At 48.8% G+C, this 25557-nt stretch overlaps 8 protein-coding genes across 8 annotated transcripts; 3 read left to right on the plus strand and 5 right to left on the minus strand.

The window, feature by feature from the left end:
- Positions 1–9: 9 nt before the first annotated feature.
- Positions 10–953, plus strand: BDW74DRAFT_183818 (uncharacterized protein; the record flags this gene model as incomplete). The annotated part of the gene is made up of 3 exons (XM_073730614.1): positions 10–18; positions 87–720; positions 781–953. Coding segments are annotated over 3 exons (816 nt in total), but the record flags the coding sequence as incomplete, so codon positions are not given.
- A 459-nt stretch (positions 954–1412) lies between these two features.
- BDW74DRAFT_183819 (uncharacterized protein) lies at positions 1413–3223 on the minus strand (the record flags this gene model as incomplete). The annotated part of the gene is made up of 5 exons (XM_073730615.1): positions 1413–2106; positions 2172–2586; positions 2680–2876; positions 2939–3033; positions 3083–3223. The coding sequence occupies 5 exons, from the start codon at positions 3221–3223 to the stop codon at positions 1413–1415; spliced, it is 1542 nt and encodes a 513-aa protein (XP_073578014.1).
- A 485-nt stretch (positions 3224–3708) lies between these two features.
- On the plus strand, positions 3709–4384 carry BDW74DRAFT_183820 (WSC domain-containing protein; the record flags this gene model as incomplete). The annotated part of the gene is made up of 2 exons (XM_073730616.1): positions 3709–4009; positions 4059–4384. The coding sequence occupies 2 exons, from the start codon at positions 3709–3711 to the stop codon at positions 4382–4384; spliced, it is 627 nt and encodes a 208-aa protein (XP_073578015.1).
- Positions 4385–4615: 231 nt separating this feature from the next.
- Positions 4616–6340, minus strand: BDW74DRAFT_183821 (cytochrome P450; the record flags this gene model as incomplete). Its single annotated transcript, XM_073730617.1, has 4 exons — positions 4616–4807; positions 4870–5007; positions 5075–5176; positions 5255–6340. 4 exons carry the CDS (start codon positions 6338–6340, stop codon positions 4616–4618), a joined length of 1518 nt encoding a protein of 505 aa, XP_073578016.1.
- Positions 6341–6765: 425 nt separating this feature from the next.
- Positions 6766–8978, minus strand: BDW74DRAFT_183822 (uncharacterized protein; the record flags this gene model as incomplete). Its single annotated transcript, XM_073730618.1, has 11 exons — positions 6766–6862; positions 6931–7020; positions 7082–7293; positions 7365–7576; positions 7634–7811; positions 7874–8023; positions 8079–8172; positions 8229–8389; positions 8448–8519; positions 8573–8712; positions 8768–8978. 11 exons carry the CDS (start codon positions 8976–8978, stop codon positions 6766–6768), a joined length of 1617 nt encoding a protein of 538 aa, XP_073578017.1.
- Positions 8979–9475: 497 nt separating this feature from the next.
- Positions 9476–14057, plus strand: BDW74DRAFT_171583 (uncharacterized protein; the record flags this gene model as incomplete). The annotated part of the gene is made up of 9 exons (XM_073727333.1): positions 9476–9609; positions 9676–9795; positions 9850–10097; positions 10152–10520; positions 10588–10679; positions 10739–11211; positions 11408–11456; positions 11518–12009; positions 12069–14057. The coding sequence occupies 9 exons, from the start codon at positions 9476–9478 to the stop codon at positions 14055–14057; spliced, it is 3966 nt and encodes a 1321-aa protein (XP_073578018.1).
- Positions 14058–14405: 348 nt separating this feature from the next.
- Positions 14406–15011, minus strand: BDW74DRAFT_183825 (hydrophobin family protein; the record flags this gene model as incomplete). The annotated part of the gene is made up of 3 exons (XM_073730619.1): positions 14406–14459; positions 14525–14604; positions 14702–15011. 3 exons carry the CDS (start codon positions 15009–15011, stop codon positions 14406–14408), a joined length of 444 nt encoding a protein of 147 aa, XP_073578019.1.
- A 4004-nt stretch (positions 15012–19015) lies between these two features.
- BDW74DRAFT_183826 (uncharacterized protein) lies at positions 19016–19908 on the minus strand (the record flags this gene model as incomplete). The annotated part of the gene is made up of 2 exons (XM_073730620.1): positions 19016–19464; positions 19590–19908. 2 exons carry the CDS (start codon positions 19906–19908, stop codon positions 19016–19018), a joined length of 768 nt encoding a protein of 255 aa, XP_073578020.1.
- Positions 19909–25557: the final 5649 nt, after the last annotated feature.

Here is a 25557-nt window from a genome sequence, read left to right on the forward strand (position 1 = left end):
TGGGCGAGGGATTACACCGTACGCACCCCCCCCCCCAACCCCCTACAAGCTCCCTACAATCGCAGCCCTAACAAGACTCCCACCAGTCCAACGTCGTTACCCCCCGCACCCCCGGCGAAGTCTACACCGACAACCTGCGCATCTCCCCGCCATTATGGTACACCCAAACCCTCCCTCTCTTCTCCGGGCGTCTCAACCCAACAGATACACACTGGCTCAGCATAACCATTGCCCCATTCAAACTCCTAACCTCCCCGCCCCTCCTCTGGTCTGCTACAGTGTACGCTCTTAGCTTAGGCTGGCTCGTCGTCCTCGCAGAGACAATAGCGCATCTTTTCCAGTCCGTCAACGGGTACGGGTTCAGTCCCATACAGACAGGGTTGCTATATATCTCGCCTTTGCTCGGGACAATCCTAGGAAGCGTTGTCGGCGGGAAAGTATCCGATATCCTCGCGCGGACGAGAGCATACGCCAACAACGGGGTATATGAACCCGAGTCCCGACTACTCATGATGATCCCCGCTGTTACTGCTACGACGATGGGGTTAGCAGGGTACGGGTGGAGTATCCAGGCGCATACACACTGGATCATCCCGACGGTGTGCTTTGGCTCTATTTATTTCGGCTGTATCCTGGGTAGCACGAGTGCCGTTACGTATGTGCTGGATTGTCATAAGAAAGACGCGATTGGGACGCAGGTGATTTTGAGTTTGGGGAAGAGTATGTCCACATTTTTTCTTATCCCACATCAGTCGAAATGGGAAGTACTAACGGGTGTAGATATCCATGGTCTTACGTTCTCGCTGTTTGTGGTGGACTGGGTTAAGGCTTGTGGGCCGCGGAATACATTTTTAATTATTGCCGGGATTCATCTTGCGTTCTTGTTGGCGACGGCGCTGATGTATGTCTATGGGAGGACGCTTCGAGTGAGAATGGGGAAACGGGCGCTCTAGCTATGCTGCCGGCTGGACTTGATATGTAGCTAACCAGGGACAATCAGTTTCAAGAAGTTGATATTAAATAAAGGTCCTTGAAGTATGAAGATGGAGACTCTAGCTGTTAACAGGTAAACCCTAACGGCCAAGAAAAGAAGTCTGTATCTAAAATTAGGCGGGAGGCTTGCAACTCTCTGATCGAGTAGTCTAGGTAGGTCTAGCATTTAACAAAACCCGATATCCAGACTTAGGACACAATCTTCAAGGTTTACAAGGGCAAACACGCAAGCCATCGGATCTGTTGGAGGCACGGCTGTACGTATCATCAAAAGTATCGTCTTCATCAATGCACATACGATAGGTAATCTTTGCATAGTGCCCCGCCTGGTCCCCAAGCGTTGACTCGGGGTCTAGCATTTCGTACGAGATCACGATACTCATCCAGCATGCAATGAGCTTGTTATAGAGAGAACCCCATTAATTGATCACAAGCTTTGCATGCTTGCTTGTCTTACCATTGATCCCTGGTATTTCTCCGCCTTCAATGACGTATCCGCGAGACGCGAGCCCCTTGAGGCTAAACTCGATGCACTTCCGTGGGTCGCCACGCGAGCTGTAAAGCGCTGCAAGGAAGTGAGCAGGGTTCCAACGAGTAATATCGGGCACTTCAGACAGAGGACGGCGAAATGTCTCTCCAAGTGCGGTGATCACGGACTCGATGTTAGCAGGACTGAGCGAGTTGAAGGTTTTCGTCAGGGATTCCGAGATCCGCTGTCTCTTCCTCAGCTGTTTCTTGTCTGTCTGTACGAGATCGGTGCAGATGATGCAGGTGCACTTGAACCCCCAATGTTTCATGTCAATGGGTTTCATCATTGCATTGGCGCCGTTGCTAGCGTCAACCTCTGGCGACAAATAGCTGAACGTGACCTCTGTATCTGCCGGCATATCGCAAGTTGCGCGGACGACCATCACATCACCGAGAAAGGAACGACGAGAATTGCTGTCGCAAGAATGACTGAGGTACGAGGCCGCGGTCCAGATGCCATTGGAGTGGAACCTTTCGTCGAAAGATGGCGCCGCTTCCTCTACGCCCCGTGTCTCAATGTGGTAGCCGCGCGAGGGTAGAGGGCAGCCGAAGCAGTTCAGGGACACTATGCGCTCCAGAAGAAAACTGGTCATTCTCCAACATTAGCATCGCTAGGTAAGTCAAACTAGTAAGAAAAGTGGGAGCCCTACGTGTCCACAACAGGCAACCCGTCAGCCTCCGAAACTCGAACCGGCTGGTACCCTCCATGATGAAGATTTGTGAAGGCCTCGCCCATCTTCGGGTTCTTAAAAAGCTTCTGCACAATTGAGACCACTAGTTGGGCCTGAGTGTGGGTTGATACGACGTTCGTCTCTGTGTTTATAACCATTGAAAGAGTATGTTTCCGATTATTCGCGTCATAGAATGCGTAGGCAAAGGCCTTCTCGCACAAAAGTAGGTCGCCGGCCTTGACAGCGGCAGTGGTAAAGAAGCCTCGTCCATGGGATTTGGTCATCTTTACAACAACAGGACCGACGTAGGTAGCATGATCAAGCTCTGGCGCAAAATTCTTTGCCGCCTCTACTTGCATGCGCTTGAAGTTGTATTTGCCTTTTTGCTGTTCAGCTAATCGGGCAATCAGGCAATCGCGCGACTAAACTCGCTTTTCGCGTTGGCGTTTTCGGGGAAACTCTTTGGCCAGAGTCTTGTGGATCTCACAGCACCCCCGAAACCGTCCCAGGTGGTAGAGAGCCTGGGCTTTGCGGTAGAGGGCTTTCTCCAGGAGTTTGGGCTCCGCCGGCTGTACGTCGAGATCACGAAGGGCGACTTCAAATTTATGGGCACGGAGGTGAGTGAGAGCGCGATTCAGCCTGATCGTGATGGCCTCGTCGGCAGAAGGAGAGGCTTCGAGAGCCCTGGAGTAGTTGACGCCATCATTAGTATTTCCTGCGCAGGGCTGAAAGCGCCTCAAACTTACCAATCGTTCGCATAATGATAGTTCCCTTTGTTGAACCACTCATTACCTTTGAGCTTCCAGTCGTCCGCAGAAAGGTCAAAGTTCCATGACTTTGTCTTTCCAAGTTAGGGGAAAGAGGTCGTCGTGTTCCGACAGAAACATTACGGCCGAGACATGATCAATGCGAAGTCCAAAACCTGCATCCGATGTAACCTTCAGATACGGCTCCTTGATTGAGACTACACTTCCCTCGGCGAGACAATGGTTCATGGAATCGACCTCCTGGCTATACAGCTGCAGCTTCATCACATCACCCGCTTCATCCTCAGCAATAAGCAGGATTCCCGTCAGAACCTCGCTGGGGGTGGCGACTCTGAGAACAAGATAAAAGCCACGATGATGAGTCTCAAGACGGAGGTCTCTGAGATAAGCTCGCTTCAGGTCAGCCTATACCATGGTGGTGGCTGGTAAAGAATTGAGGTGAGCATTGGTCAGAGGCTCCTGGTTCCCGCTTGGTCTGTTGTGCTACTTCCATCGCTAACTCTCGTGATTTCTAGCCATGTACGACATTATATACACTCCCCAGCTCCGTCAACGTGGGTCTAGCTCGTTTTCGCCGAAACGAAGCTGCTTATCTCGCATCGTCTGTCTATTGGTGCAGAATACGATGTTCCTGGCCCACTGTTCCTCAGCTGCGGCTCCGCCCCGTTCTCCTTTTCTGATCGTGATTTCCGATCTGCTTTCTATCTTCAACTCTCATCAAAACACCGGAACTTTGTCGCCTTGAAAACATGAAGGTCACCTCGTCATTCGTGGCAGTTTTGCCCTTCGCTCTGTCCGCCGCCGCCCTCTCAACCTCCACCTACGTGGGCTGCTTCAGCACCGCCGGCTCTTGGGACAATCTTGGCAGCTTCACCTTCCAGTCCATCGGTCACTGCGTCGAACAATGTTCCGATGCGGGGTACAACATTGGCGATTACGCGGCTGTTCAGGATGAGGACTGCTATTGCGGCGACTCTGATCCGGCCAAGACCGATCTTGTTGATGACGATCACTGTGCCGCGCAGTGTCCGGGTTACGCGGCGGATTCTTGTGGGTTAACTGTTTAAAATGAAAGTCGTGGTGCTGATTTTGCTTTCAGGCGGCGGTGACGAGACTTGGTCCGTCTACGCTATTGGCGACGTGAAAGATGACCTCTGGGCGGATGAGGACGAGACTTCATCGACGGCGACTGGCTCCGCCACCTCTACCTCTACTGGTGAATCTACCAAGGTCTCGACTGCCACTGCTACTGATGCCGTGACGTCGACTGCACCGGTGGAAGTCGAGTCGGTGTCTGAGACTGCATCTTCCTCTGCCGCGACACCCTCCGCCAGCGCCTCGTCCACCCCGGTTTCAGCGTCCACTAGCATCGAGCCGACGCCTACTGGGAACAGCGCCAGTCGCCGCTACAGCTTTCTCTTCTAAATGGGCCTATTTGGATTTGAGTTGAGTGCTCCACTTGGCTCGTCACGTGCGAACGAATTTGAACGTTACTCGATGCGCAATCCAACGCCCAAATGGCAGTAGCTGCCTCATCCGCCGACCCAGCTAGTGGCATACATTATGTACTATATTATATCAAAGAAAAATTGTTACGGCAATTTGCAGCGCGCGAGTCTCGAGCCTTCTTCAAGATCCATCTCGGTCGCACGCTACCTATTCAACCGCCCGCCTCCGCACCCAACAAGGCCACCCCCACGGCGTCGTAATGAAATGGTTGCTAAACGTCCACTCCTTCTCCGGCTGCACAAGCTCATACTCATAATCCCGTAGCAGCGTTGCCGAAAGCTTGCTGATCTCGAAGTGCGCCAGGTTCCGACCGGGGCATTGGTTGTATCCTGCTCCCCACTGCACCACCCGTTAGTACTACACAACCTTAGGTGACGTATACAGGGGAAGGACGGGCATACGTGAACAAGGTAGTACTCCATCTTGGCAGCGCGCTCTTTGTCACCTGTGAGCCAGCGCTCCGGGTTGAATTCATTGGCGTCGGAACCGAAGATCTCGGTGTTGCGGTGTATGACCCAGAGGTTTACGCTTAGGATTGTCTGTCACGACGTGTCAGCATAGGCTCTCAAGCGTTCCCAGGTACCCAGGTAGAAAGAGTCAACACACCCCCTCCTCGAAGTATCGTCCTTCAATAGTAAGCCCTCCCTTCGGCACAACGCGCGGGAGATTCGTCCCGATGGCCGAGTGGTAGCGGTATGCCTCTTTGATCTATACCGTCCTCCCGGTCAGCACATCCCATCAACAGGGCCAGCGAGAACCAGAAGTTAGGATAGGGTGGATTCTCACGCAGGCCTGCAAGTACACCAACCCCATCGCCTCGGCATACTGCACGATATCCGATAACTTCCCCTCCCTCTGCGCCTTGTCCAGCTCCCTCTGCACCCGTCGCAAATACCCCAGCCCCCTCCTCTCCGTCTTAAGCAGATAATACATCAACGCCTGCAAGCTCGCACTAACTGTCTCCGCCCCAGCCCCGACATTCGCCGCCGCGGCAGCAAAAACCTCGTTCTCGGCCATGCGATCAGGATACGTGTTCCGGGTATGCAACCACCGCGCCATCATATCGTCTCTAGCATCGGGGTTCCTTTTCCGAGCGCCAATCGCAGAAACGCACGTATCGAACAAATGAGAAGCCGGAATCAGACCCAGTCGACTTAACAGCGGATTCCCGAGCGTCAGATGGTGAAGCCAGACATAGTGCCCCATGATCGAGACATACAATGCTAACTTTCTCGCGTTCGCGATTGCGTTCCCGATATCACGCCCTGCTTTGCTGAATCCGAACGAGCGGCTGAATGTCACCTCGCCCACGACGTCGAAGGCGAAGAAGTTGAACCATTTATCCAGATGCACTTCCTCCCCACCACCACTGGATCCAACTATCCTCTTATCAAGCTGTTCTTGAACAGTAGCGATAATCGAATCAACCTCCCTCTCTGATTTGATGATATTACTCAGCGCATACCCAGCGGCAACATTCTTCCCCTTCGCTATATGCCGCGCAGGATCCGTCTCGCTCATCTGGCTCACGAAGCGGTGGTCGGGAATGCTGAAGATCTCGTACCAGGAGCCCTTTGGGAGTTTGCTGTGCAGAAGGGAAGGGACGGCGGAAGGGTGTCCGATGCTTATTTCGTTTGGCGCGATGCGGACGAAAATGCCGTGTTTCTTGTGTAAGTCGAGCATTGTCTCCTCCGTGTGTCCGCTGGATATCTGGTGGATCTTCCAGAGCGTTGTTATTGAGGCGAGGGATGGGCCGGGGATTGAGTGCAGGGAGCCGAGGTAGCGTCTTTCGATTGCGATAGACAGAATGGACACAATCGCTACGAGGAAGAGGATCACGGGCCACGGAAGGCTAATCGCATCGAAAGCCATGGTGTTGTGGTTTGCGTCTTATCAGACCTGTATGAACACCAACGATCAGGAACAAGAAAAGGGAGCTCTTAAGAGGAAGGTTCACCCAAGAGTTTACAAAGTCCACGAGAGTCGAACAACTAACATTCAATGGGAACCCGCTTATATATCAATTTTACGGAGTTGACAACCCTGTCACACTGCGGGCTTATGCAGCTAATTGCTTAGCGAGATGGTCTAGAATACACGCTCCGCCAATGGTGTGGGAGTGTACAATCTGTGATTATTCGCAGACAAGATTCAGGTGCGTTAGGATGATTCGACTTCGAAGCCTTGCATTTGCGATGGAAACGGAAATATTGTTGTCCATTGCCCGCAACTTACTATGGCCGTACCTAACACTAACACTGTCCATCTTGGAATATTCCACCCCGGGTATTCTTCGACTACGCAGCGATCTCACCCTTCTCCTTCCCAACCGCATTGATCTGTACATCAGTGACATACTTATCAAACTTGCGCAGATTAATCCTCTTCTCGAATCTGTGAGGCGTCAGCATCAGTTCCACATCCTCCTCCTTCGAAACCAGTTGCAAGAACGGGAGACATACAACTCATCAATTTCCCCCGGCGTCCTCCTCGTAACCTCAGGAAGGATAAACCACGCAATAACCACTGATATCGCACCGGTCGCGGCGAAACTACGCCAAGCCCCCATTAGCACAACCCTTACAATCCATCTTCTTGGGGAACTCAGCATACAAGAACCCAGTCTTAACCCCCCACTTCGTCGCACCGCCGTTGATCATGAGCGGCGTGCAGAAGCTGAACATGATGGCCACCATATTCGAGCTCGCGAGAGAGAACGCTGCAGTCTGGGCGCGCAGCCGCTGCGACGGGATCTCGGCGGCATAGGCGTATCCGATTGCCGACGCGCCGGTTGTTGAGAAGGTTGCGAGGCAGGCGAAGAATATCTGCCGTCATGTTAGCAAAGATAAGGATGAAAGGATGATGGGGAGGAGAGAGGATATGTGGATGGATGTACGAGGAGAGAACTCAGCGAAGACGTGGTATAGTCGAAACACCCCACAATCCCTAGCGCTAGGACAGAGAAGACCGTCACGCCGTAGGGGTATACCGTTAGTGGTCGACGCCCCAGTCGATCTGTCAGCGAGCAGGTGACGATCATGGAGATGATCTGGACGCAGGAGAGGATGAGCGTCACGAGGAAGGGGTCTGAGTTGCCGGCATATTGGACTATCATTGCCCTCACATTAGCCATTCAGCCCTAAAGAAAGGTGGATGGCAACCTACAGAAATAAGTGGCGTAAGTATTGAACACACTCAGTCCCACAAACTGCTGCGTGATCTTCGGCCACCCGGCTATGATGAAGCGGATGAAGTTGCGACCCTGGAAGACCGCCCACATGCCCTGCTGGCTATCTCGCGCAGCGATGTGTCGCTCTTCTGCGATGGTTGCCGTCATTATTCCCTAGCCCGGAGAGATTAGTCGGGGCCAGGGAGCGGAGGAGAGACAGGAGGAGGAAAACGGACAATCTGCTCCTGAATATCGTACCCCTGCACACCCCCGTTACAGAGACGTAGCACCTTGGCCGCGTTCTCGTGCCGGTCCTTGCCCACGAGCCACCAGGGGGATTCCGGGAGGAAGACGAAGATTATGCCTGCGACGCCCACCATTGCCCACTACACACGTTAGCCGAACTTCAACCTGATCCCAGCCACTGCGGGTCCGACTGACCTGGGTGTAGATCGGCGTCCGGAAGTTATACGGATCGCTCGCGTTCAGCCGGTTTAAGGCTACGGAGGCGAAGAGTTGGCCGATGACGAACCAGCTGCACGACCGGTTGTTAGTGTTTGACACGGACAAGCGAGGTGAGAGATGACGAACAAACTATAGGCATTGATAAGAAAACCTTTCAGCTGCGTTGGCGAGATCTCAGCGAGGTAGAGCGGCATCGTCGACTGCAGCATGCCGACGCCCATGCCAGAGAAGAGCTTCGCGACGAGCCAGTGGTCCCAGTGCGTTGCGAAAGACTCGATCATGACACTCTGTCGCCATTCGCTGTCAGTTCTCTGCTAGGCAGAACGATGCTATAGTGTGTCTTACAATCACAAACGTGAGGAAGATAACATACAGCGCGATCTTGCGCCCGTATCCATCCGTCACATACTGGAGCAACTACACCAAATTATCAGTTCAACGGTAGTAACAGATAGAGAGAGGAAGAGTACAATCTGCCCAACAGTCTGACCCGCACTCTGAATCCCACCCCAAGCCGAAATGTATTTGCCGTCGATAATCGTGGTCCCCGGCTTGGCCATCTGCTGGATGAAGCCTTTGTTTGAGACTACGCCGCCGTTCAGGTTGATCTCTATACCCAGTTAAACCTTCGTTTATCTGTTGTGTGGAACAGACGTCTGGCATACGGTACCCATCCAGCGACGCACTAAACGCCGCCGCCATGGCAATCATCGTGACGACCTTGTACCGCCGCAAACTCTCCCAGATACTGAGATTATCCAGACCCGACCGCATGACCGGTTGGCCTTTGGCTGTTGTTTCTGTCTCTGTCTCATCGTTGTGGACTATAGTCGTCTCTTCGACGCGTTCAGTCTCGACTTTCTCCCCGTCGTTCATGGCGATGTCGATTCTTGGAAATTCAACAACCACAACACAAAGCTGGAGAAACCCCACGACAAGCTAGGATCAGCTGGAGCTCCCACCCCCGCATATATACCCCACGGGACAAGCCCATGCACCTCAGTCCGACCACCGGAGATATGCTGTTAAAGGATCAAGCATATCACGCTAAGGCGCGTGGTTGCCAATCGGATAATTGCAGCCAAGGGCGCTTGGTGCGCACAAGCATCTCAGTGGCGGAATGCCGTTGCCCCCTCATTTGGACTGTAACCTCGCTGCGCGTTGTGCCGAGGTGCATATCGTTATATGGGTACCTGGGGCGCTGTTGCTTCCGGCTTCCCCGGTCCCTGTGGGGTCTTGGGCTTGGGCGTCGTCATGTCATGCAACATGGAAGACGAGCCAGGTACGCCGGAGGAATTGGTCGAGCAGGTATATAGATCGGTATGTGACTCTGCAGAATAGTGATGACTTCTGATGATTGACAACTAGCCACGATGTTTTCCCGGGCGTCAGCTGCATGGGTTCTGAGTCACCTTGTGTCGAGTGCTCTTGCCGTAACGTTTGATGTCCCTTCCTCCCCGCCTGAAAATGCCAGTAAACAGCTCACTGCTGCCCCGGTCGGCGTGTCGTAAGTTCTCTTCCAAGACACTTTCTTCGTTCCCAAAGACGATAAATGTGCTAACCTAGCATCTAGACTCGAATTCTTCACCTTCCCGGGCTACATCAACGACGTACCCGCGACGAGCACCTGCCTGGAGAACTTGAAGGATCTAACCGGGACATGGCCGCCCATGAGGATTGGAGGGACAACTCAGTATGTGCGGTCCCATCTCAGCATGATCATTTAACAGATTTTTGTATCTCCCAGGGATCGTGCGACTTACGACGCCTCATCCACCGAAGCCGTTACCTACTCGGTCGACGATCCAGCTGATGCACCATTGACACTCACCTACGGGCCTTCGTTTATCACGCTAGCATCAGAGTATGCCGGGAGCGTGGTGCTCGGTCTTAACCGCCGGTTAAACGACATCCAGAATACTGTCAGTGCTGCGAGTCTGGCTGTTTCCAAGATGGCGAATCTGCAGGCGATTGAGTTGGGGAATGAGCCGAACTGTAAGCCCTCCGCTACCCACGTAATGTGAAGGTACTGATACGGCGCCGTGATAGTCTTCACTGACTCCGACCCCATCGCGCAGGGCTCATCATGGACCGCATCAGCCGACTACGCCTCCCAGCTCTCGTGGCAGGACGTTGTATGCGGGAACCTCTCTGCGACCGATCTCATTTCGGCCGGTGTATACTTCGGCACTGACCCTATGAGCATCGCCAATCTCGCAGAAGAAGAAGTCGAAGCTGGGACGAACGTCTATGTCAAAGAATACTCCTCGCACAACTACCCGCAGTCGCAAAACACGGCGAATCTCGAGACACTCATGAACCATGCCGGTATCGCAGAGAACATAGCAGATTTTAGAGCTGAGATTGAGGCGGCGAATGCGGTTGGGAAGGGGCATGTCTTTGGGGAGACCAACTCTGGTGAGTATACCTATCTTCCAACTTTCAACAGTCAACGGCAAGAACAGCGGAATTGACGGTTCAATAGCGACGCAAGGTGGAGGAGGGATCAGCCCGACATTCGGAGCGGCGCTCTGGATCGTGGACTACGTGATGCAGCTTGTGAGCATGGGGACGGAGGTACACACCCCCACCCATCAACCCAACTTATAATTTGGACTCTTTTTGACGAGCCACAGGCCCTCTACTTCCACCAAGGCACAATCGGTAACTGCCAGTACTGCTGGTGGGGACGATACACCACGGGTGCCCCATACTACGGCGCGTACTTTGCGACAATGGCTCTCGCACACGCAGACCAGATTGCGCCATTGGACGACCAGAACGGTTCACTCGCGGCGTATGCGATCTATCAAGATGGTGAGCCTGTAAAGGTGCTGCTGTATAACTCGGCGTACTATACCAGTGGAACGCGACCGAGCGAGACGTTCACGTTGACGGGGTTGGATTCTGCAACGGTTACCGCGAAACGACTGACGGCGCCGTACTCCACGTCACGAGTCGATAGAGGCGAGTCTCCGACGGTTGCCGGGCAGACATTCGGCAATGGCGATTGTGTGGTTTCGGGGGAGCAGGATGTTGAGAGCGTAGATGTGGAAGGGGGTGAGGCTAGCTTCATTGTTGGGGCTTCGGAGGCATTGCTGGTTTATTTGTAAACTTCATGGGCCATGAGCTTCCCACTCTAGCGAGATAGGTTGAAGTGGAATGACGGCATTAGTGGTGAAGCATAGAAACAGTCTAAAGTCGGCCTAATGCAGCCCGAGCCCCGCGATGAGGGGGAGGGGGAGGGGGGCATATAAGCCAGACACTCCATTGTATCCCACGATGTCATCTACCATAATCATCAGTCCACCAAACACAGTCAGGATGCAGAAAGTGACACCCGATGAGCAGAGGGTACGCAGTCTCCTTTTCACCTGCATCCCCACTTCAATTGACCCATAACAAACGTTTACAGACAATAAACGCCCTCCAATCCTCCTGGATCTGGGTCCCTAACTGGATCGACTCCTCACCAGCGGGCGTCAATACAGCTGGGCGACTCGTCTATTTCACGCGCACGTTTACGCTGTCCTCCCCTCCTAGAGAAGCAGTTCTACACCTCACGGCCGACACACGCTATAAGCTCTTCGTCAATGGAAGACGCGTTGCAGTCGGACCGACAAGGGGTAGTACGAGTATCTGGTATTACGACACTCTCGATATTGCGCAGTATCTGAAAGAGGGGCATAATGTGGTGGCTCTCAATGTGCTGCGGTACTTCTACGGCGTTAGGGCTGCGATGCCATTTCAGCGGACAGCCCTACCCGGGTTAAGTGTGGTGGGAACCATTGAAGCAGACAGTGGAGAGGTTGTCGAGGTTGGGACGATCCACAACGAGGAGTGGGTGGCCACTTTTGATGAGAGCCTAAGCTTTCCAATGGGGCTGGTTGATGATCCGTTTCTGCATGTATGACTTCCTATCCACGGTTTACTAGGTATGATATCGGACGCTGACATATGGCCTAGATCAATGAGCGCATCACTCCCGTCTCTCCCTCCCCTCCAATAACCCCTGTGCTATACGGCATCAAAACCCTAAACGGCGAGCTGGCGCCCTGGAGACTTCGTCCTCGCCCAATCCCGATGCACGAGGAGAGCAGCGTGGCTGTTAGCACGGTCCGTGCCTGCAGCAGCACGGTGTCGAAGGAGGAATGGACCACAGGGCTTGCAGAGGACAACAACAAGCCCCTCGTCCTCCCGGCAGGATCCTCCCATACCCTCGAGCTCCAATCAGACGTGCACTCAACAGCCTTCCTGCGTTGGATCTTCAAGTCGACCAACAGAACTCCGTCATCACTGCATCTGAAGATAACATACAGCGAAGGCTACGAGCTCAATCCCAGGGACTATCCCTTCTTCCGCACAAAAGGCGACCGTCTCGACGCCGAAAACGGGCATCTTCTCGGCCCCTTCGACAACATCCATCTCGATATCTCAGCTTCCGGAGAAACAACCTACGAACCCTTCTGGTTTCGCACATTCCGCCTCCTCCGACTTGAGATATCCGTCGGAGAAGCCCCCGTAACCCTAACATCTTTCACCGCAACACAAGCGAACTACCCACTAAACGTAAAAGCATCGTTCAACAACTCCAGCGACCCAGACACTTCCGCCATATGGGATGTCTCGATTCGCACACTGCGCAACTGCATGTTCGACGGGTACGCCGACTGCCCCTTCTACGAGCAATTGCAGTACTCCGGGGATAGCCGCAGCGTCGCCCTCTTCCACTACTACCTCTCCGGCGACGATCGGCTCATGCGCCAGGCGATATCGAACTACGCGTCCTCTATAGCATCCGAAGGTCTCACGCAGTCCCGCTTCCCCAGCCACGTCCCGCAGATCATTGCTGGTTTCTCCTTGTATTGGATTCTAGCAATCGCAGACCATTTCCGCTTCTTCGGCGATGTGTCTTATACACGCTCTTTCCTCCCGCGCATCGATGGGATTCTTGAGTTCTTTAACGAGCATATCGACTCCCTAGGCCTTGTCTCTGGTCTTCCCGAGGATGTATGGCAGTACGTCGACTGGGCTGATACCTGGGGCGCTACAGACACACACCCCGATAAAGGTGTTCCGACGTCCGGGAGAGAGAGCAATAGGCATACGTATTTCAGTCTCCTGTATGCGTATACTCTGCAGCAGGTTGCGAACCTTGTTCGGGATGTTGGGAGGTCGGGGTATGCGGAAGAGTATGAGGACCGCGCGGCGGCACTTCAAGATGCTGTCAGAGAACATTGCTATGATGGGGCGTTCTTCACGGACTCCACGGCTGATATTGCGAGTGAGGATGCGTACTCGCAGCACTGCCAGGTTTTTGCGATTCTCTCGGGGACGGCGTTGCCGGACGATCGGGCGCGGCTGTTACGGTCTTCCTTTTCCTTCCCCGACTTACACACAGCCTCAAATGAAGGACGGGGAAGTGGAAGGAAATTCTCAAAATGCAGCTACATGATGCGCTTCTACGCCCTGCGCGCGTTCAGTCTCGCGGGCGACAAAATCTACGAGTCTTTCTGGAACTCTGAGCCTGGTGCATGGGGACCGTACCGACATATGTTGAAGCAGAACTTGACCACGTGGGAAGAAGACGATGTCCGCCAGCGCAGCGATTGTCATGCTTGGGGCTCTGTCCCGATTTATGAATATTGTGCTGAACTTGCGGGGATAGCACCGATTGAACCGGGGTGTAAGACAGTGCTTTTTAGGCCGAGACTCAGTTTGAGTGAGGGGGTTACGGCGGAGATTGCGCTTGGAGGGGGGAATGGGGTTAGGGTTGAGTGGTGGACTGTTGGGAGTGATAATGATGAGCAGGGGAGGAAGACCGGGGGCAATGTGGTGCAGATTGAATTGAAGTTTGAGAGGGCAGTCAATGTTGTTGTGCAGTTGCCTGGTGAAGAGAGAAGGGAGCATGGGGTTGTGGGTTCCTTGAATCTTAGCTGGAGGAGGTGTGTTTGACGCTCTCTTACCTACCTAAGGTTCTTGAGTTCTAGTCAGATCCTACAAAATCCAATAGCTGAGAAATAGAGGAAGATGGGTATGAGGATATATCCCCGAGGGGCTCTGATGAATTAAATAGAGGTACAATCTAAGCCACAACAGAGTGCGCAGTACAAATAAATGCCCGACATCCGAGTACAATTGCAAGAAACGAAACAAGGAGCCCCAGGGACGGTGACTTCTGGAGAGGATATCTCAACATCTGGTGGTAGGGTTAGACGGAGATCTATCAATCTCAATGATAGTTTTCGAAGAGCGATATAAGGACCTCGAGGATAGGCCCAGAGAAGAAACCCGACGATCCATTTAGATAACGTTGGCAATGGGAAGGCATGCAATGCCAACACCGACGAGACCGGACTAGAAGATTGAACAAAAGATTAGCATTTGACAGTATAGAAATAGAAAAGTAGGGCAGTACGTACAGCCTTGTTATCAATGTGGTCGCAGCAAGCAACGTTCTGCTGGCACTGCTTGGCGAGGAGGCCGTCAAGACCAACAGGAACTGTAGAGGAAAAGACCTTGTTAGCAAAGTGACACTCCACAAGTACCACGCCCGGAAATCGGGAGAGGTGCGAATATCAATACGAAAAGTGGCGTACTACTGAGCGGCAGCTTCGAGCACTCCCCGAACAGCTGGATTCCTTCGGCGCTGGAGCCGGAACCGGCAAGACTCTGAAGGACACCGGCCAAGATGCCCTTATTGATGGTGCTCGTGTCTCCAGCCTTGATGTGCTTGTTGCAGCACTTGAGCTCCAGGTTGGAGCCGCACTTGTCGCTGGCTTGCGCAACGGTCAAGCTTTCCGGGGCAGGGTAGGAGACGGCCTCAGACATGGCAGCAGTTTGGCCGCTGGGCATGGCGCCGACGGCGGTGGCCGCGGCGATGAGGGGGGTGGCAATGGTGAACTTCATTTTGAAACGGTTTTTGGATGAAATGTGAACGCAAGTGAAATGCTGAAGAGAAGCGAGAGACTTGGGTAGGTATTGAAGATGAGGAAGGAACGATTGGCTTGATGAGAGATATTCCGGCGAGCGGCGGACACCCTTAAATAGCTTGTCTGGCTGGGTATTTAGCCCTATGCGATGCGCTGAGATAGGGCCGTTTGATTGTTGTGAGACATAAACATGCCCCTGCCTCTCAGTAAAGTCAAGGATCTTCGTGGAATTGATCCTAGAATGCTATGACAGCTTACTCGAGGGACCCCTTCGGACTCGCTCCAGCGCAATTTCCCTTCTCTCAGTGTCATACATTTCTATCTCGTGGTTTGGAACGCTCATCAGCCGTTGCGGCTTCTTGATGGACCGTGTATATGCAATCATTGTCATTTTTTAAATCTTGTAGATCACCTCGTATATCCCGCCTGCGTTCATGATCAGAGAATCAAGATGCCAGCCAAGTGTTCATCTCGGAATGTTATACCATATCTACAAATTGATGCTAACGATGACATCCTAAAGTGGGCATGTCATTGCTCCCGAGGTGGGTAATATGCCGTTCGATCTAGGGCTGGGCATTGCAACCGGACCCTACTTCCAAGGTTCCTACAAGCTGTTTCCGCCAATTGCTCTAAGACATTATACGCCTTAAGCCTCGACCATTTGGGAGGTCTAGGGATGCAGGTTTACCCTTTCAGAGGTATGGTACCAGCGTACCTGCGTCAACCTTAACCACTAAGGTTACTCGTAAACATTCATTCCCAGTCAGCAGCCCCTCACTTCAATTAGAACGAGCTAGACGACAGGGGGACCAGAAATTAGAGCTACCATAAACATCGAGATAATGATGGGGGTTGGACTGTTCCCAGATCGCCCATAGCAATCTTGTCTAATCTGTGGTGTTGCGGAGTCGCTGTTGTTGTTAAGCCAGGACTACCAGGGAAGGGGGTGGGGGACATCAAAGTCTCAGATTTGCGATCTTGACAGCTGCCAGTCCTTATGGGTGGATACTAAGTCTAATCTCTTTGACAGAATCCAACATGCTCGACACAGTTTTCTACCTGCCAACAGCTAGGGTACCCTTTCAACCCTTAGAATCAACTCCCACGACCACCACTGATTATGCCGAACCCATCTCATTGACATGGATTGCCAACGTGCTTCCTGTGTTCAGGATCCTCTGCATTGGTTCTCTGTCGTGACACACCATGTAGGGGTACATGCCGAGCGCGTGTAAATCCTCCCATAACAATCATACTCCATCTCAGTCACCGGAAGAGAGAGTTGCAAAAGTACTGATACCTACGTCCCATCCCAGCAATGGTGTTTGTCGATCGGCCCCAACGTTTATCGAGCAGTGGGTCTAGTCTATTAGGGTTTACTTCGGATAGAGCCCCTTGCATCGCGGAGTGGAGATTGACAGGCCCACCATTCAGATATCGAGCCACCAGGGGATCGTTGCTAATAGTTCCCGCCCCTTGCTGCCAAGGAATAACGATTGACAGTTGTCTACCGGATCAAGGGTTTGTTGATCACCTGTCATTCCCCTTGGCATCAAGGGGTGATTTGGTTGAACTGGTTACATTCTCCGGGCGATGAGTGAATCGAACAGAAAGCTGCTTGACGGCGTTCCTCCCGTACGGTGGTACTCTCACGATTTTATCTCGAGCATTGGAACAATAACTGCCTTTTGGCGTCGTTCATCCCTGTGGTTGGTCCAGCCCTAGGTAGCTGTCCAGCCTGAAGCTCATGCAAGTACTATGGTAGCAAGAAGCCACCCAAGCTTGAACAGCCAATCACGCCCACTCAACTAAATGGAGAATGTACCCCCTGTCATAAAGCCCAGAAATGCCGGGGTCTTCGACTAATCCATTCAGGATCGAGGACAGCGGCGATCAAGGCCGTCTCATCGCAGATCATCACGCAAGGCTGGACCTGACATGCCCCCCACAAGCCTAAACATGTTGTATCTCACATCATCCAACCCAGGACCGTTCGTCTCGTTCCATGCTCAGGTAACCGATCTTGTTTACCATCGCTGTTATCTCCCAGACGCATAGGTAGATGCGCGGACTCCGAGCTCCAGAAGCGTAGGGATGTAGATCATAGAACAGCCATTCCTTATCTTTAGAAAAGGAAATGCAGGGCCCCTGTTATTACGATGCAGGGCCATGATATTGTCGCCCACGCCAGCACGAGGAATGGTGTAAGAGCGCCCTGCAAGCCCGGCAATGCCGCGACTCCGACCATAGTATCGACTATGGCTGGATCAGGAATGGTGCGACAAAGTTCCCTACAGGTTTCAATGTTGAAAACTGCCCTGCCCATAGCGGCTCGGGAACCGGATATGCTACCAAAGTATCGTTTGCCGGTCCAGGACACCCGTTGTCCCCTTCAGGGCCTTGGAGACGCGCAAGTATAGCTCCGTCACAGTGGTCAGCGTGCGAGGGCTGATCGGCGTCCAGCCAATTACCCTCGAGAGGTTTTTCGGGGATTGAGATGTTTTTATTATTTTAGGCTTTAAACACCTCTATATAAATTATTCAATATTTACTAAAAATAGCCTGTATATTCTTGTTTATATAAATAATCTTTTTATTTTCCAATAAAAATAAGATTTAGTATAAAGTATTCGATGACAACGTTAGCGGGGCGCTGGAAACGGCTCCCATTGCACCGTCCGCCTGCCGCCCGCCACCGCCTGCCGCGGACGGGCATCGCACTGCCCCTTGTGATATAGCGCTTACCGCTTTGGGGATCGTGTTACCCGCTTGCTGCTTTTATGGCCTTTGCCTGCCGCCTTAACCCGTCCGCTGCATATATATAAGCCCGGCCTCTCTCCCTTAAAATAACCACGCACTTTCTCTTTTATTTTCCTCTCCCGTCCTGCCTCGCCCGTGCACTGCCCCCTTCCCAAAATGCCGCTTTACCCGACATTTGCTTTTTCTAGCATAGCGCTGTCTAACCACCCCTCTTCGCCCCCTTTGCTACAGTATCGCCGACAGGTCATCTGGACGATGGAGAAACTGAGGCATTAATTATCATGACTTTATTGGTTTGTGAGCTTTAGACTTTAACAAGCACCTTCTAGCAGTAATGTGTGTTATTTTAAAAAACTAACTTAAAAAAGGCGATTAAAGCACACTAATCCTTGAAATATAGTAAGTAATTAATCTAATTATACATTTTATTCTAGGAATCCTTGTCCTAAAAATAAGTATGTCCTTGGTTTTTAATATTCCTAAAATAAGGTAACTTAGGAGCTAAGTATATATAGGAATCCTTTTCCTAGGACCAGCCATATCCTGGGATAGCTATATAATATTAAAAGAAAATCTACATGATTTAGGTAGTGGGGTTGGAATATTATTCTCCTTAAAATATAAAACTTATGCGGTACTTAAATTAGCGGGGGCGCATGCCGCAAGGCACACGACTGGTAAGGTCTAAGAACGTCTGGGGAGGCCCGCCTGGGGGTTTAAGTCAAAAACAGACTTTGGCTTATGGTATAAACACCTAGAAGGCCGGGGGATTTGGAGCAAAGGCCCAGGGTGGTAGACCCAGTTACTTATAACCCGAGTGGTAGGGCTGAAAGCACAGGTCTTGGGATATAGCACCAGGCATACTACACCTTGCATACTAGACCCTGCACCCTAGACCCTGCACCCTAGACTGACATGGTCGAGGGATTGCGGTTGTACGACCAGCACAGACCGAGGCCCGTTAACTAGCGCCCATGACAGGCGCAAGATCCATTTGGTCGTTGATCTACGTTTTTGTGGCCCCATTGGTCTATTGGTCACCCATACTACAAAGTGTCATCCTTAATGGCATTGCCCAACATTTTCCAGTAGTCGCGATACCGACTCGAGTAGATACCGCGTCACCACCAGGTCCCTTCCGAAACCCATGAGGATTGTGAAACTACCATCATTAATTGCCGCCCGAACACACTCACCGACAGCGACTTTCCGTAGTTGCTAATCATAGAAGCGTGCGTTCCGGTCATGGTCCCGCGCATATTGGTCGGCGATTATCTGCGCCTTAACTGGACTATTGGATTTGACAATTTTTGTGTCCGTTATCCTCCATTCTCCTTTCTCCCACATACGGAATGTCACTGTTACCTTCCGTGCTGGTGACGCGTTGCTAGCGGTGTCGGTGGCCGTGCTCGCGACCGTGTTGGTAGCGGTGTTGGTAGCGGTGTTGGTACTGAGATTGCCGATCGGAGCTGAGCCTTCGAGTCCATAGCCTGACTGCTGTTGGTTCTCCGTGTCTGTAGGGGTTGGGTTCGTCGCCGCTATTTGACCAAAACTAAGCTGTGTAACAACCTTCTGCGCGCGATCTTTGACGTTTGGTGCCCTACGCGGAGAAGATAGTCCCATTTGAGATGTCTCGGATAAACTACCTCCAATAGTTTGCTTCTGGTCTGTGTTTCTCAGCTTCTTGACTGCCCTCCTTCCCCATGGTTTCAAGTGTCCCCGTGGTTCATCTTTCTTAGATACCTCCTGGATCTTCCTTTTTTTGACGAAGCGACAGTTCTGGGCCTCTCACTCTCCGGGATATCTTCCAATACCGAGACTCCGGTCTCAGATAGATGCGTCTCATCGAATAGTGACTCCTCCGTAATCTGTCTTTCAACCGCCTGTGTCTGGGCCTGTTCCGGATCCAGTGCATCCGCTGCGTTCCTTTCAGTTTGTCTGTGGAAAGGCCCCGACCCAGTAGTGCCTGCAACCTCAGCGGTGGTATCAGAAGGTTCCTCGGCCAAAGACACGTGGTCAGCACTATCACGAATTCTCTCCCGTAAAGCATCAGCAACCGCCGCATTCCAAGTTACTGCCCTGATTGTATCTTGGTGTGTTGGTCGCTCCATCATTCGCGATTTACGGAGACCCACTGGTTTAGACCCTGGTTGAATAGATCGTCCATGGCTACGGCGAGATTGCGTTGCAGTTTTACCAACCGGCTGGCTATCCAGCGCACGCCACCGTGTAATCAGGTTCGGTAAATCAACTGGTAGTTTAGTTACTGGCCGCAAGACATTATTGCCTTCAATAGTACCCTGTAATAAAGGAATAGTTTTATCCTTGCCTTGTAATTAAGTAAGGGTATTAGCACGCTCTTGAATAACTTGTTCCTGGATTTTTATATATTAACTAGCGGTACCTGGCCCTGCATTCTCTTAGAGCATTTTATTAAGAAGTCCTTTAATTTCTTCCGCGGCGGCTTTATTATTATGGACTGCCGGTTCTACTTTTATTATTTCCGGGTTTTTAGCTGGTAATGGCATAATAGTTAATGTTTCACCTACTTAACTTTCATGCCTTTGTCCTTCCCTCTCCAGTTGCTCCTGTTGTTCTTGCCCAGCCTGCTCCTTAACTTCCCTTTATTATGCCTTCTCTAGTTGCTCGTGTTGTTCTTGTTTAACTTGTCGTGCTGCTTTAGCTTGTTGTGCCCTCTCCAGTTGCTCCTGTCGTTCTTGTTCAGCTTGTCGTTCTTGTTCAGCTTGCTGTGCCGCTTCAGCTTCACGCTGAGTCCGTTCATATTCGGCTTGCCGTTCCAGTTGCTCCTGTTATTCTCACTTAGCTTGCTGTGCTTTAGCTTCATGCTAAGCCTGTTCACGTTCAGTCGCCTCCTTGGCTTCCCTTGTGATATAATTTAACTCCATGCCTTTTTCTTGCCCTTTTATAGCTTCTAGTTCTGCTAGAGCACAGCCCTGCTTAACTTTTTCCTAAGCCTCCTTAACCACAAGGTTCTAATCTCTTTTTCCCACCCTTGTATCTAACTTATTTTTATTAATCTCTGTATACTCTTGGGATTTAATCTCACTATTAGTTTTACTAATTACAGGCGGAACTTTATTTCCTTACATCCCCGGCCCTAGGTCTTCCTAATCCAAGCTTTCCTATGTATTAATAGATAAAGCCTTATTAATAAGAAAGCCTTGGTTTAGGGAATTTTAAAGGGAAAGTGCTTTAAGTAAAGATAATATATATATAGTCACCTGCTATTTATCTTATTAAGGTTAAAGGCTGCGACAAGGGTAGCAAGAATTTAAAAGGCGCGCGCGGAAGCTATAGTAGCTTGGTTTTCTTTATTAAAAACTGGTTTAAGGTCTCTATATATATAAATTTAAGCCTTTGCTTTAAGAAAGTAGCTATTTATATTAAATTTATAGGTAAATACCTATAATAAGGGGATTACCTTATCTAGCCCAGCCTTTTATTCCTTTACTACTTCCCATGCCTCCATTTTCGCGAGGGTTAATAATTCAAGGTCTGCGGCTTTAAGGAATTCTGCGTATAGCGGGTAATCTTTAATATCCCTCCAGCGCTTGGGGAAAGGTGGCAGATTATCTTAGTAAAGGCATTCCTTTACTGGGTTTTGATAAAGCGCATAAAATATATACTAGATATAGTTAAGCGGTTCTAATATAGGGGTAATTACTTTAATTATGTACACTTTATAATTATTTATTTTATAGCACTTTATATTTTAACGCTTGGGTTACTATCTGCAAGTTAAATTAGGGAGCTGCCTAAGTTGCTGGGAGCCATTTCCACCCCCTAAGCGCGCAGAGTATTAAGGCTTAGCAAGGCGTGCTTGCTCTGCTTCTTATAGTAACTAAGCACTTGCTGGATCTAGTGGTGGCTTCCTGGGAGTCCTGGGTTATAAAATTTGCTGTTAAGGCCGTGGTGGCTCTTCAGGGAATGCTCCAGGCGTTGAAGTTTGTATAGGATTTCCATGGTGTTAAGGTTTTGGGGTTACCTTAGGAGTTAGCAAAGGCAGTGAGTCCTTTAACTAATTAAAGGGTTTAAGCCCCGCGGCAGTAACCTTAGGAGTGACCTTATCCCTTTTTTAACCTTTTTTATAAATAACTTTATTTTCTTTAATTTTAGTAACCTGTGAGCTATTTATATTTAAAGTAGGCTTATTCTCTTTCTTTTTGTTATATAGTTATGTGAAATCTAAATCCAAGTTAGTATCTTTAACCATGTAATTATAATTATAATAAGGAATGTTAAGGACCTTGGTTAGAGGTTTAGGCATGTTAATTATAATATTAATTTATAGGAAGGGATTTTTTAAATTATATATTCTTATTTTATTAAAAACTATATCTTTGCATGCTTTAACACGCTAATCTTTAGGGAACTAGATCCACTAGATATTTAAGGCCTTGTAGCTAACAAGGTAACCAAGGGAGGCCCTTGGCTTTAGCTTATAAAGGCCACTATCCTAACCTCTTCGTGCCCACGCGTAACACCCCAGTGTTTAAATGTTAGAGATGTAAGGCAGCTTACCAGTGAGTTTCTCCCATAAAGTTTTCTAGTCTAGCTTCTTTACTAGAATTTAATTGCTTATATAAGCTGCAGCTTTAAAGATCCATGGCCACATTAATAATGGAAACTTTGCATGCAGTGTAATTATTCAAGCCCTTTAAATAAGTATTCCTCCCGATTGTTTAGCCATGCTATTTTAAAATAGGGTGTACAAAGCTAATTTGTTCTGCAGTATCCCTTTAAAGCCAGCGAATTCGGGAATCTCTTTCCCAAAGCTGGGCTTATTATTACTAAAGAAAACTTTTGGTGTATAACTAAACTGTGTTTAAATAAGTTTGGTGAACTGCTTAATGGCTTCGCGGCAGGAGGCTTTTAACTAGTAAGTGTAAATTTAATAAAACCTGCTAAACTTATTATAGAAATAAGTTATTTACTTATCTTTATTTATTGCTATTTTTATAAAAATTAGATCCAGGTGTATATAGTTAAATACAGCTTTAACTAGCTCACGGGGCCTTTAAGAGGTTTATTAAAATGCCCAGCTAATTTAACATGTCTTGCAGTGTTAAGGTATTTAAGTATTTATTATTTTAACTTCTTAAGTTACTGCTAAAAGGTATTAAAGCGCCTTGTTACTAATATAACCTAGGTATTAATAAAAGATATTAAGATCTCCTGTAATTTTTAGTTCCTAAGCAAAGGTTTTACCTTTTAGGTAACTTAATAAGTATATCTTTTCTTAAGATTTTGTATATTCCCCGGAGTTAACTATTTAAAGGCTGGATAAATAATATTTAAGGCAAAATGCTTTCTTTTTATTTTTCATGATTAGGGTATTAAAATCCTAGTGGTATCCTGATTTCTTAAGGCGCCTTGCTAACAGGATATTTATATAAAATCCAGGCGCATATGTAATGTTCCCTAGAGTTAGTGTTATTAATTTATCTTTTAAAGTCTTTAAATAAAGTGTTATAAATTTAAAGCCTTAAATAACATAGTTTAAATTACCTGCGCGGATACTGCCTCCGTGTTAATAATTAAGCGTGGTAAAACGCCTAATATTATTATAGACATGAATAAAGGCGCCTGTGTTAAATATAAAGGCTTTAAAAAGCGCCAGGGATTATATATTATAAGTACTAAAGACAAGTGCGCTAATATAATATATTATAAATTATATATAATATTTTTCTTTTTTAATAGCTGCTCTGGCAACTAGTAAAGGCCTTTAAGGCTTTATATTTCTCTTTTTTTTTTTTTTTATTACCTTATTATTATTTGCCTTAATCTCTTAGAGTTTTTTTTTATATTTATTAATTCTTTTAAGTGCTTTACTAACCTTCTTCTCTGCAGAATTATTAAATCTATACTAGTCAGGCCTGCGAGAATACATAAAATAAAAGTAGTATTCTACTTCATGCTTACAGCCACACGGGCAGGCAACTTTCTCTGCGGATGACTTTAACTTGGATGTTTTATTAAACTCTTCACTAAGTATAGCAAAGGCTACATGGCCTGTAAAGGACTTAATAAAGTTATTAGTTATAAAGAAATATTAATAATATTTAGAGATAAATTTTAGGTAATTTACTATATCTGCACCTTCCTAATTTAGTTAATCTATATTCTACTTAGTGTAGCTTAGAGAGTATCTGCTAATTACTTTTAGGAATAAGATATTAGCGGTATAGTTACTAGATTTAGGTTACTTAAGATGTAATATCTTTTAATAAGCATTCTTATAATTCTAAAGCTATTATAAGATCTTTCCTTGCTTAATTAGGGCTATTAACACCGCGACATACTTGTTAAATGCCTTTAATTTATATTTAAGAGTTATTAGCTTAAATTACTGCTTTAGTTTAGTAAGAACCTCCGCGGTAAGCTTATCCCTAATAAGTTATTAAATTAAAAAAGTAATTAACCTTTAAATTGCTTTATTTATATCCTGGATTTTAAAATTAATAAACTTGGCATGGTTCCAGCGCCTGTGATACATCTTAAAGGCTTTCTCTGTTACATCCTCCGCTGGAAGATCCGGATATTTAGGAATTTTAGGTTGTTAATTAGCTTTAATTTTGGGATTTAAGTAATCCCATACGCCTGTAACTTTTATAGAGCAAGAAATATAACTATACCAGGCCTGCTAGTTATCCCTGGACTTAAGGATAACTATCACGCTTAAGGCAGCGCTGGTAAAGCTTATAATAATATTTTATATTATGTATAATATTATAATTTAATTAGTATTTAACTTTTGGTTTATAGGAGTTGCTTTGTTCCGGAAGGCCTTTATATAGCAAAAGGGCATGTATATTAGGGGTTGGGAATAGCTTCACAAGGTTTAAAAAAGGTAAGAATTTAACATAAGCTAGCTATTAAGTTAGAATCCGGGCTTATAACTATAATGCCTTTAAACTGTACTAGCTAAGAATACTAATCAAATACTAGGTATTATATAAAAGATAAAAAGTGTGATAAATTCTTCTAATTCTAAGAATTCTTAAGGGTTCTTATATGCAAATGTAGAAGTTCTGCAAGGAGTTTGTATAGCCGAATCCTCCATTCACCCTTCGGGAGAATGGCTATATTCAAATTCATCTGGCTCACGAATTCGGTAGTTGGAGGCCTTGAATTACTAAGAATTCTCCACCTCAGCTGACACAAAACAACAGCAATGGCGATGACGATGAAGTCACGGGATGAGATGCGGCACCGCATGTTCCCAAGGTCCTAGCTGAACAACTCAATTGCAAACCCCGGAGTTATGTCATTGGTCAATGGCATTTGGAATCTCGGAATCTTATATCATTCGCGTGCTTGGCATGTTTGTCTCGGGAGCAACGTATGAAAACAGCTGGAGTAAGCTGGAGTAAGCATCCCACCGGCTCAGCGGGCCAACCATGGCGAACCGTGGTAAGCTTGCACCCCGCATCTAGACCGGACGATCGGCGGATGGCATGTACTGCGTAGACCCTGAGCTTGTAGGGGTCTGCATATTCTTCAAACTAATTAATCCCGAGTCGCTGGAACTCCGCGGAGATCGCAGAATTTATGGCCTGCAACAGTAGTTAAGATAGCATTGAGTCTCAGTGCGATGGCGGCCCGTAGCCCTTTCAGAGACGTTGATGGCATGTTTGTATTCTATTAGAGGAAGCCTAGGAGGATTCATGAGTGAGAAGATGTATCAACAGAAGAATATCTGGGCTAGAGTGAGATAGAGTCGCGCCCATCCCGCC

This window comes from Aspergillus multicolor, assembly GCF_047715735.1.
Source record: "Aspergillus multicolor strain CBS 133.54 unplaced genomic scaffold BDW74scaffold_51, whole genome shotgun sequence".
Lineage (NCBI taxonomy): Eukaryota > Fungi > Ascomycota > Eurotiomycetes > Eurotiales > Aspergillaceae > Aspergillus > Aspergillus multicolor.